General features: G+C 42.4%; 1 protein-coding gene across 1 annotated transcript; it reads left to right on the plus strand.

Annotated features, from left to right (window-relative positions):
- Positions 1–1,424: 1,424 nt before the first annotated feature.
- TIMM17A (translocase of inner mitochondrial membrane 17A) lies at positions 1,425–14,802 on the plus strand. The gene is made up of 6 exons (XM_010378856.2): positions 1,425–1,547; positions 3,584–3,683; positions 3,811–3,874; positions 8,388–8,516; positions 9,893–10,003; positions 13,918–14,802. The coding sequence occupies exons 1-6, from the start codon at positions 1,522–1,524 to the stop codon at positions 14,001–14,003; spliced, it is 516 nt and encodes a 171-aa protein (XP_010377158.1). The 5' UTR covers positions 1,425–1,521; the 3' UTR covers positions 14,004–14,802.

Here is a 14,802-nt window from a genome sequence, read left to right on the forward strand (position 1 = left end):
ATTACAGGCATGTGCCACTGCGCCCAGCCTCCTCCATTATTTATGACATTGACTTTTCCGTAAAATAAATATATACATATTTTAAATTCAATTACAAACGTACAGAATGGAGAGGAGCACTTTAACAGCCATCACATGATTGGGATTTTGTTGACAGTAAATTAAAAGCTCCATGGGTCCCCGCCTTTTTTTTGATAGTGTCTCACTCTGTCACTAGAGTGCAGTGGCATGATCACAGCTCCCTGCGGGCTAGACCTCCTAGGCTCAAGCAATCTTCCCGCCTCGGTTTCCTGAATAGCTAGGGCTACAAGTGCGTGCCACTACGCCTGGCCTGGTCCCCATAAGTCCCCTCTTCTCCGAGCCAAACAACTTCACCCCTTCTGGTCATCATTAGTGGAGAGGCCTGTGAGAGGTCAATGTCTCTGAAATCGAGGGCTCCAAATTGGTCATGGCTCTCCAGATGGCCCAGTTTGTTTCATTTCACAAACATTTACTGTGCATCTACTACATTCCAGGCACTGTGGTTATTATAAATCACTGAGACATTGTTTGCCCTAAAGGAGCTACCTGTATTTGGTAACCGCTTCACAATACGTGACGAATAAGATAGCACTAATCCACATTTGACAGCAAAAGTACCAAAAAAGAAAGAGAGAGAAAGAAGAGAGAGAAAGAAAAGAAAAGAGGTGAGAGAAAGAGGGTGGATGCGGTGGCTCACGCCTGTAATCCTAGCACTTTGGGAGGTCGAGGTGGGCGGATCACGAGGTCAGCAGTTCGATCCAGCCTGATCAACATGGCGAAACCCTGTCTTTACAAAAAAAAAAAATACATTTAGCGGGACCTGGGGGCGCGCGCCTGTAATCCCAGCTACTCAGGAGGTTGAGGCAGGAGAATGGCTTGAACCCGGGAGGCGAAGGTTGCAGTGAGCGGAGATCGCGCCGCTGCACTCCAGCCTGGGCGATAGAGCCAGACTCCGTCTCAAAAAAAAAAGAAAAAGAAAAAGAAAAAGAAAAAGAAAAGAAAAGGAAAAAGAAAAAGGAAGGGAGGAAGGGAGGCAGGGAGGGAGGGAGGAAGGGAGGAGGGAGGGAGGAGGGAGGGAGGCAGGGAGGCAGGGAGGGAGGCAGGGAGGGAGGCAAGAAGCGAAGGAGAGAAGAAAAGGAAAGGGAAGGGAAGGCGGAAGGGAAGGGAAGGGAAAGAAAGAAGCGTATTTAGGAAGCATCGCGTTGATGTCAGGCCACGGAACCTCTGGTGACCGGGTAGTGTAACTCCGTCATTGGTAGCTCCCCGCCCACGCAGCCGGGACCCGCGGCCTTCGAGGACACGGACTGGGCCAGTCTTGCCCCGCCGCGGCCAATGCCCCAACCACACGCCGTCCACCGGAGTCCTGACTCCCATTGGTTGCAGCGGGAAACAGTGAACCAATCCTCATAGGCCTTAACGCCCTCCTCTCGGGGTCACTTCCGCCTCTGGGGTCAGGCTCCGCCCAGCTTGCCCGGCATCCCTCGCGGCGTTGGAGTCAACATGGAGGAGTACGCGCGAGAGCCTTGGTGAGCCTCACCGCTGTCTTTGCATTTCTCTTGCCCGCCTGCCCACTGCCCTCCTTCTCCCCTGTCCATGCTCCCAAGGTGCAAGCCAGACTCAACCGCAGCTTTGTCGACTTGGGCCTGGTAACTGTGGGCAGTGCAGTCTTTCACGGCCAGGCGGCTTCTTAGCCCTGTACCCACTACCTCCCCGGCCTCGTGAGCCTCGCTCTCCCAACCCAGCACCCGTGTAACCTTGTGGTGGATGGTAAAGAGGTCCAGACTTGAGTTTAATAGAACCTCGGAACCTCCTCCCAACGCAGGGCATAATCGACCTTATGCGGGGCCAGTTATAATCCCCTCTGTTCGCCGAGGTGACCTTGGGCGCGTCCCTCCGTCTCGCCTTGCTCAGTTGCTGCGTTGAGGAACTGAAGAATAAGCATTTGAGGGAGTCATTCTTGAGGTTTTACTTGTATCATGATATGTGTCCGCAGAGCAAAGCATTTTAAATGAATGGAACATAGATTTTAGCGAAGGGGTCTGACAGTGGGGCCTTGTTTTTCTCCTTGGAATCCTTTCTTGGGGGTAGAGGGGGACAAAAATTACCTGGGAAATAGCAAGAGGTAATAGCATGTGTTCTCCGAAAAGCCATGGACAGAAATTCATTCTTTCATCTAGCGTTTATTGAGTGTGAATAAACCAGACACATAGATAATTATAAAACGATGTAATTGCTGTCAGAAGTCTCAGGTTGCCAGAGTTTAAAGTTTCTGGGGTCATAAGTAAAAAATCAAATCTTGATATTTCGAGTAATCATTTGTTTTATTGTGTAAGAGCAGCAACCCAAGATGTCCTCAATTTGTGAAAGTGCCCAGAACCTTGAATTATTACTCTGTTATCCTAGCCTTGAATTATTACTCTGCTTTCCTAGCCTTGTTGCCTGTTTCGTGTTCCCCTTTCCCCCAAATGGCATACAAAATGTAAGTTTTAGGGTCTCCTGGCTCTTCAGACTTATCTTCTTCAAAGCAGTTATGCTCCATTCTGGATTGTGCTCAGATATGTAGGACTCAGCACACTGAAAATAGCTGTTTGATGTAGTATAATGACACAGGTTAGCAGAGGATTGAAATATTTAACTATGTTGAGTTAGAGATCTTAGAAAAATAAGGCCGGGCGTGGTGGCTCACGCCTGTAATCCCAGCACTTTGGAAGGCCGAGGTGGATCACGAGGTCAGGAGTTCGAGACCAGCCTGGCCTATATGGTGAAAGCCTGTCTGTACTAAAAATAGAATTATTTGCCGGGTGTGGTGGCCCACGCCTGTAGTACCAGCTACTCAAGAGGCTGAGGCAGGAGAATCGCCTGAACCCAGGAGACAGAGGTTTCAGTGAGCCAAGATCGCACTATTGCACTCTAGCCTGGGTGATAGAGTGAGACTCCATCTCAAAAAAAAAAGAAAAGCCGGCCGGGCGCAGTGGCTCAAGCCTGTAATCCCAGCACTTTGGGAGGCCGAGATGGGCGGATCACGAGGTCAGGAGATCGAGACCATCCTGGCTAACCCGGTGAAACCCTGTCTCTACTAAAAAATACAAAAAAAAACTAGCCGGGCGAGGTGGCGGGCGCCTATAGTCCCAGCTACTGGGGAGGCTGAGGCAGGAGAATGGCGTAAACCCGGGAGGCGGAGCTTGCAGTGAGCCAAGATCGGGCCACTGCACTCTAGCCTGGGCAACAGAGTGAGACTCCGTCTCAAAAAAAAAAAAAAAAAAAAAGGAAAAATACTGGGTTTTCATTTACTAAATCATTAGGTAACCCCTTAACATTCAGTACATATGTCCTGAAACAATATAATCAGTTACCTGGTTAGCTTTGTAGTCAAAATTGCTTTGATTTTTTGACTGCCCTGTTTGGTTACAGCATTTCCTCAATCATTTTATAGGCCAAATATTTATTGGTTGCAGTGGGTCCTGCAATATAATCTGTTCCATTATAATCCTTACTGTATTAGCAAAGATTTTATGGTTTGTGAATGAGAAATGTGGTCTTTTTTTTCCCCCTCTGTTCTTAGCCCATGGCGAATTGTGGATGACTGTGGTGGGGCCTTTACGATGGGTACCATTGGTGGTGGTATCTTTCAAGCAATCAAAGGTTTTCGCAATTCTCCAGTGGTAAGTGGGTGAATGGTCTTATTTTATCATCACTTGAAGTGTGGGTTTGATATTACTGGTGGTCCCATCAGTGGCTTAGAAATGTACTTCTAATATATTTTTTGTTGCTTCCTTTTTTTTGTTATAGGGAGTAAACCACAGACTACGAGGGAGTTTGACAGCTATTAAAACCAGGGCTCCACAGTTAGGAGGTGAGCAGAATTTTCATTTTAAGTGAACTGATTTTTTTTCTGTTTATTTGAAGATGGAGCTATTTTTATTTTTAGATTATAACAATTAATGATTTTAGTTTGGTCTAACAGTTTGTCACAAACATATATCCCTATAGTTTCTTCTTGATTTGTAGTTTGTTTGAAAAATTAACCTGAATTATGATACCCATTTGAAAATCTTGTCTCCGTCCTTCTGATACTCTGTGATTTTTTTTTCCCCCTTCTCCAGAAGAAAGTGTGTTTAAAGCTCAGGTTTGAGGCTGGGTGTGGGTCGTAATCCCAGCACTTTGGGAGGCCAAGGCGGGCGAATCACAAGGTCAGAAGATCTGAGACCATCCTGGCTAACGTGGTGAAACCCTGTCTCTACTAAAAATACAAAAATATTATCGGGCGTGGTCGCGGGCACCTGTAGTTGGGAAGCTGGGGCAGGAGAATGGCGTGAACCTCGGAGGCGGAGCTTGCAGTGAGCCCACATCCCGCCACTGTACTCTAGCTGGGGTGACAGTGAGACTCTGTCTCAAAAAATAAATAAATAAATAAATAAAACTAAATGTAATGTGGTACTGTGGAACAGATAAAGGACATTAACAAACTAAGGAAATCTGAATTAAGTATGGACTTCAGTTAATAGTAATGTGTCAGCCAGGCACAGTGGCTCACACCTGTAATCCCAGTACTTTGGGAGGCCGAGGCAGTGGATTACCTAAGGTTGGGAGTTCGAGATCATCCTGGCCAACATGGTGAAACCCCATCTCTACTAAAAATACAAAAATTAGCCAGTTGTGGTGGCGGGCATCTGTGGGTCATTAGTTGTGACAAATGCTCCATGCTAATGTTGATGTTGGTAATAGGGAAAACTGGAAAAGTTTGTGTTTTCTTATAAAGCAGGTTAAATAGAGGAAGGGTGAGTGGTGGTGTGAGTGAATTGGAATTATCCATTTCAAATCCTTGAGGTTAGCCTTTTTTAGGAAGCTATTGAGAAGTTTTTATGGTATTTTAAATTCTAAAAATACTACAATGGTTTTTTTTTTATTAATTTGGTGAGCATTTACTAAGGCATTCAGATCAAGGTGCAGGGACAGGCAGTATGGGAAAATCATAGTTGTGTCCTGAAAGGTATTATATTTTCTTTTTTTTTTTTGAGATGGGGTCACCCAGGCTGGAGTACAGTGGCACAATCTTGGCTCACTGCAACCTCTGCCTCCCAGGTTCAAGTCATTCTCCTGCCTCAACCTCCAGAGTAGCTGGGATTATAGGCGCGCGCCACCACAGCCTGGATAATTTTTGTATTTTTAGTAGAAACGAGGTTTCACCATATTGGTTAGGCAGGTCGCAAACTCCCTATCTCAGGTGATCCGCCTATCTCAGCCTCCCAAAGTGCTGAGATTACAGGCATGAGCCACCACTCCTGGCCTTAAGTCTTATATTTTCTTTCTTTTTTTTTTTTTTTTTTTTTTATTTTATTTTTTTTGAGACAGAGTCTCGCTCTGTCACCCAGGCTGAAGTGCAGTGGCCGGATCTCAGCTCACTGCAAGCTCCACCTCCCGGGTTCACGCCATTCTCCTGCCTCAGCCTCCCGAGTAGCTGGGAGTACAGGCGCCCGCCACCTCGCCAGGCTAGTTTTTTGTATTTTTTAGTAGAGACATGGTTTCACCGTGTTCGCCAGGATGGTCTTGATCTCCTGACCTCGTGATCCGCCTGTCTCGGCCTCCCAAAGTGCTGGGATTACTGGCTTGAGCCACCGCGTCCGGCCTCTTTTATTTTCTTTCTTTTTTTTTTTTTTTCTTTTTTTGAAACGGAGTTTTGCTCTTGTTGCCCAAGCTAGAGTGCAGTGGCGCGATCTTGGCTCACGTCAACTTCCGCCTCTCTGGTTCAAGCAATTCTCCATCCTCAGCCTCCCAAGCAACTGGGATTATAGGCGCACGCCGCCACTCCTGGCTAAGTTTCTTGTATTTTAGTAGAGATAGGGTTTCACTGTGTTACCCAGGCTGGTCTTGAACTCCTGAGCTCAGGCAGTCCACCCGCCTGGGCCTCCCAAAGTGCTGGGATTACAGGCATGAGCCATCCTGCCTGGCCTAGGTCTTATATTTTCATAGAGAAAGTAAGATAGGATTTTGACATGTCCCTGTTATTCTTTGATCACTTTCTTTCATTTTTGGAATAAGACATTTAGGCTCATCTTGTACTTTTCATGCCTTAGCTGTGGGCAGGGCAGCTTTTCCTGTTGTAGCCATTTCTCCAAAGAGTCCTGGTTCCTTTTAGTTGTGAGTGGTATTTAGGGCCAGGAGTGTTGGTTCACACCTATAATCCCAGCACTTTGGGAGGCCAAGGCAGGAGGATGGCTTGAGCCCAGGAATTCAACACCCTTGACAACTTAGAGAGAATGCCTGTCTACAAAAAAATTTTTTTAAAGAAAGGAAAAATCAAGAATGGTATACAATTTATATTTCTGTATATCTATACATACTGAAAATCACAAGTTTACTTTGATATCTTGTATTTCCAATTCAGCCCCACAGGATTCATTATTTTCTTCCTTTTCATGTGTATACCTGCCTTCTTAACCTGCTTGGGCTATGGTACCCCACAACAGGCTGCCCTTTGTCAGGGTATACTCTCACACTCCATGCCAGGCTGCCTTCCTTGAGAATCTCTCTTTTGCTTAGGCTCTAAAACCTTGTTCTAGGCTGTCCAGGTGTGTACACATTTGCCTCATCTGGCTCTGGATCCTCACACCAGACTACCCTTTCTGGATCTTCTCATCCTGCATAGACTCAAACTCTCCATTCTCATCATAGCCAAAACTTATTCTGGCAGTGATTTTCAGGGGAAGGCTCTCCTGAGATTTTAGGCTCTCGTGAGGAAATAGGAGGGTCTTATCAGAAAATTTTAGTGAGATAATTCTAATATACCTAATACATCATAGCTGTCTCCCAGGGAATAAAACTACTGAGAAGAAATAACTGGTTTATTTTTACATAGGATGTGATTTCTAATATTGGACTAAAAAGACGCTTATGCTATACTCCACTGGTACTATCCACTAGATATAATTGATAATGTGAGAATTGGAAAAAGATCCTGGAGATGCTCTGGTTCAGACATTTGGTGGAACTCCGTTTATTGCTCTTGTTAACACAAGTTACCTCCTACCCTAAGATTTCAGAGGGTAAAGATTAAAGTGACTGCTTTGTGCAGCTTTTCTTCTTTCTTTCTTTTCTTTTTTTGGCTAATCAAGTGGAGCAGTGAAAATGGAGACAACAAAGAAAGGACCAGACACTTTTTTCTTTAATCCTATTAAATATAATAGGATATTTATATAACTTTATATGATGCAAGTCTTACGTATTCATTTTAGAAGACTTGGAAAATACAGAAAAACGCAAAGGAATGAAATCATGTCACGTCATCCAGAAATGCTGACAATTAAAACCTTAGTGTTGTCTTTTTAGATTTTGTTTGTACTTGTATACGTATGTTTGTGTGTGGGTCTTTGTTTATTTTGTGATACTGTTTTTGTATTTAGATAGAGTTTAAGTGCAAAGTAATCTGCTGATTTAAGGTTGTTTTAAATTCATATCTGAGGAATAAAGGATGGAAAGGCAATTTCCATCCCTTTGATGTTACATAATTCTAGCTATTTATATCATTCATTTGCCCCTTCAGCATGTATTGGATTAAACCTGTAATACATTCCAGAATAGCTGGATTTCTTTTGTTTTCCCATCGATAATTTTCATAGAGTAGATGCTCAATGACATATAATGACATATAATGAAGAACGGCCAAAAATAGAGGTAAGTGAAGCTATGAAAGAAAAGGAGAAGGAAAGACGAAGCAGAGTAGTTTGATTTTGTTTATTGCTGCTTAAACCAGAGAGATAGGTTGTTCTGGAAGGGCGATTTGCTTGTTTTTACACATATGCAGCCTGACTCTTTTAGGCTTGGCTTATTTCTTTTTTTTGTTTGTTTGTTTGAGATGGAGTGTCGCTCTTGTCGCCCAAGCTGGAGTGCAGTGGCACGATCTCGGCTCACTGCAACCTCTGCTTCCTGGGTTCAAGCGATTCTCCTGCCTCAGCCTTCCCAGTAGCTGGGATTACAGGTGCCCGCCACCACACCCAGCTAATTTTTATATTTTTAGTAGAGACGGGGTTTTGCCATGTTAGCCAGGCTGATCTTGAACTCTTGGCCTAAGGTGATCCACCCACTTCAGCCTCCCAAAGTGCTGGAATTACAGGTGTGAGCCATGGCGCCCGGCTGGCTTACTTCTTTTAGGCCATTGCTAATTTTCCAGCTAATATAATACAATCAAGCTTTATTCAAAAGATAAGTATTCTGACTCTTCTTGTTCAGTGTTTATTCAAACTTGTGTTTGAATGTATTGGACTATAAGAGTTTTGAGAATATAGTGAGTGTTGTTTTTGACTATAATATTTTAAATGGAAGATGAAATTTAAATTAGTATTTGCTTGTTTCTTTTTACAATACAATAGGTAGCTTTGCAGTTTGGGGAGGCCTGTTTTCCATGATTGACTGTAGCATGGTTCAAGTCAGAGGAAAGGAAGATCCCTGGAACTCCATCACAAGTGGTGCCTTAACGGGAGCCATACTGGCAGCAAGAAGTAAGTAGTCATTATAGACACACTAGTAGAAGTCACACTTTTTGGAAAACCTCATCTGCCTTAATTGAATGACAGCTGTAATATATAAAACTGATTATTGACCAGGCACATTGGCTTGTGACTGTAATTCCATCGCTTTGGGAGGCTGAGGCAGGTAGATTGCATGAGCCCAGGAGCTTGAGATCAGCCTGGGCAATATAGGAAGACCTGGTCTCTACAAAAAAAAAAATTTAATTAGCTGGGTGTGTTGGTGCATGCCTATAGTCCCAGCTACTCATGAGGCTGAGGCAGGAGGATCCCTTGAGCCACCACACTCTATCCTGGGCAACAGAGCGAGACCCTGCTTCAAAAATAATAATAATAATTATAAAACTGAGCATTGCTTAATTTGGCATAGCATAAATATACAGTATATGGTGATTTGAAAAAAAAAAAGTAAGGGGATCTCTTTATTTGGAATATTTGAGAATGAGAGAACATGGAATTCTAACCAATATATTACAGTGGTTGAGAGCACTTCAGGTCCCAGTTCTGCCATTAATTAGCTGTATGACTGGTCAGTTTACCAAACTTTATGTTATAATTTCTTCACCAGTAATCTGGAGTTAGTTAATAATTATACCTGCCATATAGAATTGTTATGAATAAGGAACTTAGAACCATCTTCTGGATCCTCAGGACAGAGAGCAAACCAGAATTCCTTTGAGCTTAGTGGTTTAGACCAAGGAGTTTGCAAACTATTTCTGTAAAAGGCCAGATAGTGAATATTTTAGGCTTTGTGGGCTATGTGGTCTTTGTCATAGCTACCTAACTCTGCTGTCATCGCATGAAAGCAGCCATGGATAATACATAAACGAAACAGTATGGCTATGTTTCAGTAAAACTTTATTTTTTTTCTTGAGATGGAGTCTCACTTTCACCCAGGCTGGAGTTCAGTGGCACAACCTCGGCTCACTGCAACGTCTGCCTCCCGGGTTCAAGCAATTCTCCTGCCTCAGCCTCCTGAGAAGCTGGGACTACAGGTGCCCACCACCACTTCCGGCTAATTTTTGTATTTTTAGTAGAGATGGGGTTTCACCATGTTGGGCCAGGCTGGTCTCAAACTCCTGACCTCATGATCTGCCCGCCTCGGCCTCCCAAAGTGCTGGGATTACAGGCATAAGCCACCACACCCGGCCTTTCAGTAAAACTTTATTTACAAAAATAGGCAGCGGGTGGCCTGTGGGCGGCCGTAGTTTACTGACTCTGGGTCTTAGGCAGTAAGAGTTTGGGAATTGGAGGAGCATGTAGCCATATGGACAGTTTTCTTCTTTACTATCTCTTACAGTAAACTAGATTTCTGTAAAAAATAATCTCTTTGTTATTGATGTCTTCAGATGGACCAGTGGCCATGGTTGGGTCAGCTGCAATGGGTGGCATTCTCCTAGCTTTAATTGAAGGAGCTGGTATCTTGTTGACAAGATTTGCCTCTGCACAGTTTCCCAATGGTGAGTCTTCTTTTTGGTTAAAACTATAGCTCAAATGTTTTGGAATGGTTTTCTGATGTTAAGAAAGAACATACTTTGCCTGCTAAAATGTGTGGTATGTATTAATATGCTGTGGTTCATGAGGACTGTGATAATAGGTAAAAAATGAACATGTTACATTTAGCCACAATAACAAAAATTTTTTGTATAAATTTGCTGTTGATCTTTTTATAGTACTTAGGGTTTATCAGTGCTCATGTATTGCAAGAAATGTCCGATCATTTTAAAGGGACTTGAAGAATGGTTCTGCAGATGTGTAGCAATGATGATGGTCAATTGACAATTTAGTATTGTATATCTACATGCCAGACACTGTTTTACATAGTGAACAGGACAGTCCCTGCCCTCAAGGACTTACATTCTGGTAAGGGGAGACAGATTAACACATTAACAGATAAATTAGCTTATTTTAGATAGTGTTGCTTGTTTTGAAGAAGAGAGTAGTGAAAAGTGACTTATATTTGGGAAGGTCACTTTAGGGTTCACAGGAGAAAATTTAGAATCTTAGAAAATTTGTTAGCCTGGCTAATTTTATATTCGTTTAATTTGTTGTCTGTTTTTCTTCCTATCTGATGCATAGGGTAATAATTAAATTGTGGGCTGAATGATCATTACATGGTTATAGAATGTGCTCTCAGCTGATTAGCCAGGCATAATGGCTCACACCTATAGTCCTAGCTACACAGGAGGCACGAGAATCAGTTGAACCTGGAAGATGGAAGTTACAGTGAGCCAAGATCACACCACTGCACTCTAGCCTGGTCGACGGAGCGAGACTCTGTCTCAAAGTGAAACAAAACAAAAAACTTGTGTCAAGATGGTCCATTCCTGTAGATGGTCCATTTGTGTAGTTCCAGCTACTCAGGAGTCTACTCACTTGAACCCAGGAGTTCAAGGCCAGCCTGGGCAACACAGTAAGACCCCATCTCTTTAAAAAAAAAAGTTTCAGTGTCTAAATGAAAATATCCCTTGACAGTGGAAGGATGCAGAAAGATACTGTGAGGTGGCCAGACACAGTGGCTCACACCTGTAATCCTAGCATTTTGGGAGGCTGAGGCAGGCAGATCACTTGAGGTCAGGAGTTTGAGAGCAGCCTGACCAACATGGTGAAACCCCATCTCTACTAAAAATACAAAAATTAGCCGGGCATGGTGGCACATGCCTGTAATCTCAGCACCTCAGGAGGCTGAGGCACAAGAATCACTTGAACCTGGGAGGTGGAGGTTGCAGTGAGCTGAGATCACGCCATTGTACTGTAGCCTGGGTAACAGAGCAAGACTTCGTCTCAAAAAATATATATATATATGTATGTATGTATATATATATGTACAGATATGTACATATATGTATGTGTGTACAGATATGTACATATATGTATGTATGTACAGATATGTACATATATGTATGTATGTACATATACGTGTGTGTGTGTGTGTGTGTATATATATAGAGAGAGAGAGAATAATAGTGAAAATTTGACCTGGCATTTGGGAAAGAAACACACAGAATAGTGAGACATGTTGAAAATTATTTTTGGGGCTTGGAAAACATTCAGCATGAAGTTAGGAATAGATTATACATCCCAATTTGCTTTGATTTCCCTGAGGCACCTAGCAAGAGATTCAGTATCTTTTTGGCACAATTTTCAAGTGCACTGCTTGTTAAATGCCAGTGAGGTAATCTGGATGACCCTGCAGACCCTCTCACCTTCTGTTTGTTTTTCATTCCTTACTTCTGAGTTAACACTCTGTTGGGATGGTCACTTTCCAATTTTGTTTTGACCTCCTCAGTGTGAAAGACTTTACATAAAACATCAAAAGAGTTCCATATTTGCAGAAATTCAGAAATCTATATAGCAAAAACTTAAATAGTTACATTGTCTCATAGAAATTAGCCTTGAGTACTTTGTTTTAGGCTTTTTTCCTGAGAGGGATTCTCCTTTTTATTTTATTTATTTATTTATTTATTTTTTTGAAACAGAGTCTCTGTGACCCAGGCTGGAGTGCAGTGATGCAATCTTGGCTCACTGCAGCCTTAACCTCCTGGGCTCAGGCGATCCTCCCACCTCAGCCTCTTGAGCAGCTGGGACTATAGGTGTGCACCGCCACACCCGGCTAATTTTTATATTTTTTGTAGAGATGAGGTCTCTGCCCCTGATCCTGAACACCTGGGCTCAAGTGATCCTCCCGCCTCGGCCTCCCAAAGTTCTGGGATTACAGGGGTGAGCCACTGCGCCCAGCTGGAATCTCCTTTTGAGTAATTAAAACTCAGCATTTATATAGAAGCAGCCTAAAAAAGGTGAATTTATTTTTAGATAGGAGATGTGTTTCTGAAAAGCTGTGTAGGGGGGAAATCTTTGAAGAGTTAATTATATTTTTCCAGTGAACTTACATAAAAATGTTTGTTTTTTGTTTTTTGAGACAGAGTCTCGCTGTGTTGCCCAGGCTGGATTGCAGTGGCGCAATCTCAGCTTACTGCAACCTCCGCCTCGGGGGTGCAAGTGATTCTTCTGCCTCAGCCTCCTGAGTAGCTGGGACTACAGGTGCGCGCCATCATGCCTGGCTAATTTTTTTTTGTATTTTTAGTAGAGACACGGTTTCACCATATTGGCCAGGCTGGTCTCGAACTCCTGACCTCGTGATCCGCCCTCCTTGGCCTCCCAAAGTGCCAGGAATGTGAGCCATCACGCCCAGTGAAAAAGTTTTTAAAACAGTGGGAAAAGAGTAGATAGAACTGTATTTAAATGGCAACAGTGATTTTCTTTGGCTTATCTTTTTTTGTTTTTGTTTTTGTTTTTGTTTTTTTTTTTAAAGAGTCTTGCTCTCTCGCCCAGGCTGGAGTGCAGTGGCGCAATCTTGTCTCACTGTAACCCCCGCTTCCCGGGTTCAAGTGATTCTCCTGCCTCAGCTCCTGAGTAGTTGGGATCACAGGCACCCACCACCATGCCCAGCTAATTTTCATATTTTCAGTAGAGATGGGGTTTCCCCATGTTGGTCAGGCTGGTCTCGAACTCCTGACCTCAGGTGATCTGCCCACCTCAGCCTCCCAAAGTGCTGAGATTACAGGCGAGAGCCACCGCGCCCGGCTCCGACTTACCTTTTTTATCCAGTTTCTTCTTAAGTTTTCTGTAATTAACAGATAATTGTATTTATAATGAAGTAAAAATATATGAGTGAAACACTTTGAAAGCGTCAGAGAATTCTACCACTGCCCTCTTTCTCTCTTCCAGATATTTTTTAGTCTACTTCAGTTTTTCTTAAAGGAGAAAAGATTGATTCATCCCCTAAAAGTCTTTTTTTTTTTTTAAGCACTTTGTTTTTCTTAGTTCACAGGCTCTCCTATCCCTTGAAAATGAAAACTACAAGACTTTGTTCAACAGCAAGCTATGTGGTGTCTTCCCATTTCAGAACTCATTCCCTACTTAATTGGTTACATAAATTGGATTACCATGTTCTCTTAAAACATGACTAAGATACTTATACTTTGTGAAAATAATTTTAAATAGCTACTGAAAAATATGACAAGAAGTGGGAGCAACTCTTCTAATCTTGATATATGGCAGCTTGTTACAGCAATTGCTTTAAAAACTTGAAGTTTGCTTCTTGCTATAATTAATCTGTCTGACTTTGCTAGCATAGTGTTTGAGAACTGTTCATTCTGGAGCATAGCAAGCCAGTCTGTCATATGTTATACTGAATTTGAAGGTTCTCCAGTACTCTTATGGGAATTAGGCAGATCTATAAAGAAATTAGGGTTATAGCTGTAATTTAGCACATTATTTTTTTGTTGATTGATTTACTCTCTATAGAGACTCATTCCTTTTAATTATATAATATTCAGGTGATTTTAAAATCCTTTTTATTTCTCACTTGCAGGTCCTCAATTTGCAGAAGACCCCTCCCAGTTGTCTTCAACTCAGTTACCTTCCTCACCTTTTGGAGACTATCGACAATATCAGTAGGACTTCTTTCCTAGGATTTCTTTAACAGAACGAGTTGTAGTTCAAGAAGGATTTCAGAAGATCAAGTTGTACAGTCTGTTTTTAAAACCATAGGTGGGACAGTTATGGCCAATAGGCTATAAAGAGACATTTAGCACTTTTTTCTATTTAAAGGAACAAGGGGGGAGGGGTGCTAAAAGATAATACATTTATTTATTCACACTTGAATTACATTTGTGATCAAAATAAATGTTTAAATCGCTAAAGGAAAATACAATAAGTGCTTGAAAGATGAAGGACCAAAGGGCCAAAAAACAGTAAAATATGATCATCATCTCCTTGGGGACTTCTCTGCCTTGTTTTGTGTGTTCTGCTATTCAGACAATAAAAAGCTGGTGGAACTTACTCTTTCTTTTAAGATAAGTTGTAGACTTCGACGTTTCATGCTTATGTACTTCAAATAATGCATGTTTTATAGTTAGTCCCTCATCACTTGAAGTGACTTACGAGAATTATGCAGAGTCAACATGGATCATTTCACACTGAGATGCTTTATGGATTGAAGGATATGGCAAAATATTTATACTTTACTTTGAAAGTAAAATATACTATGTCTTGGTTTTGAGGATATTGGATACAAAACTCTCTTCCTTTAGGGCTACTGAGTCTTGATTCCTGATCATCAGAAATTTCACCAGAAACAACTTGCTTCCAATATACCCAATTCTATATGAAGAATTCATGGAGAGTGTACTGGCACTGGAAGAGTTTAGTGTTTCTTGTATGCTTGAAAATAAAATATGTACTGTTTTGAATGTGT

Source organism: Rhinopithecus roxellana, chromosome 1 (genome assembly GCF_007565055.1).
Source record: "Rhinopithecus roxellana isolate Shanxi Qingling chromosome 1, ASM756505v1, whole genome shotgun sequence".
In the NCBI taxonomy this organism is placed as follows: Eukaryota; Metazoa; Chordata; class Mammalia; order Primates; family Cercopithecidae; genus Rhinopithecus; species Rhinopithecus roxellana.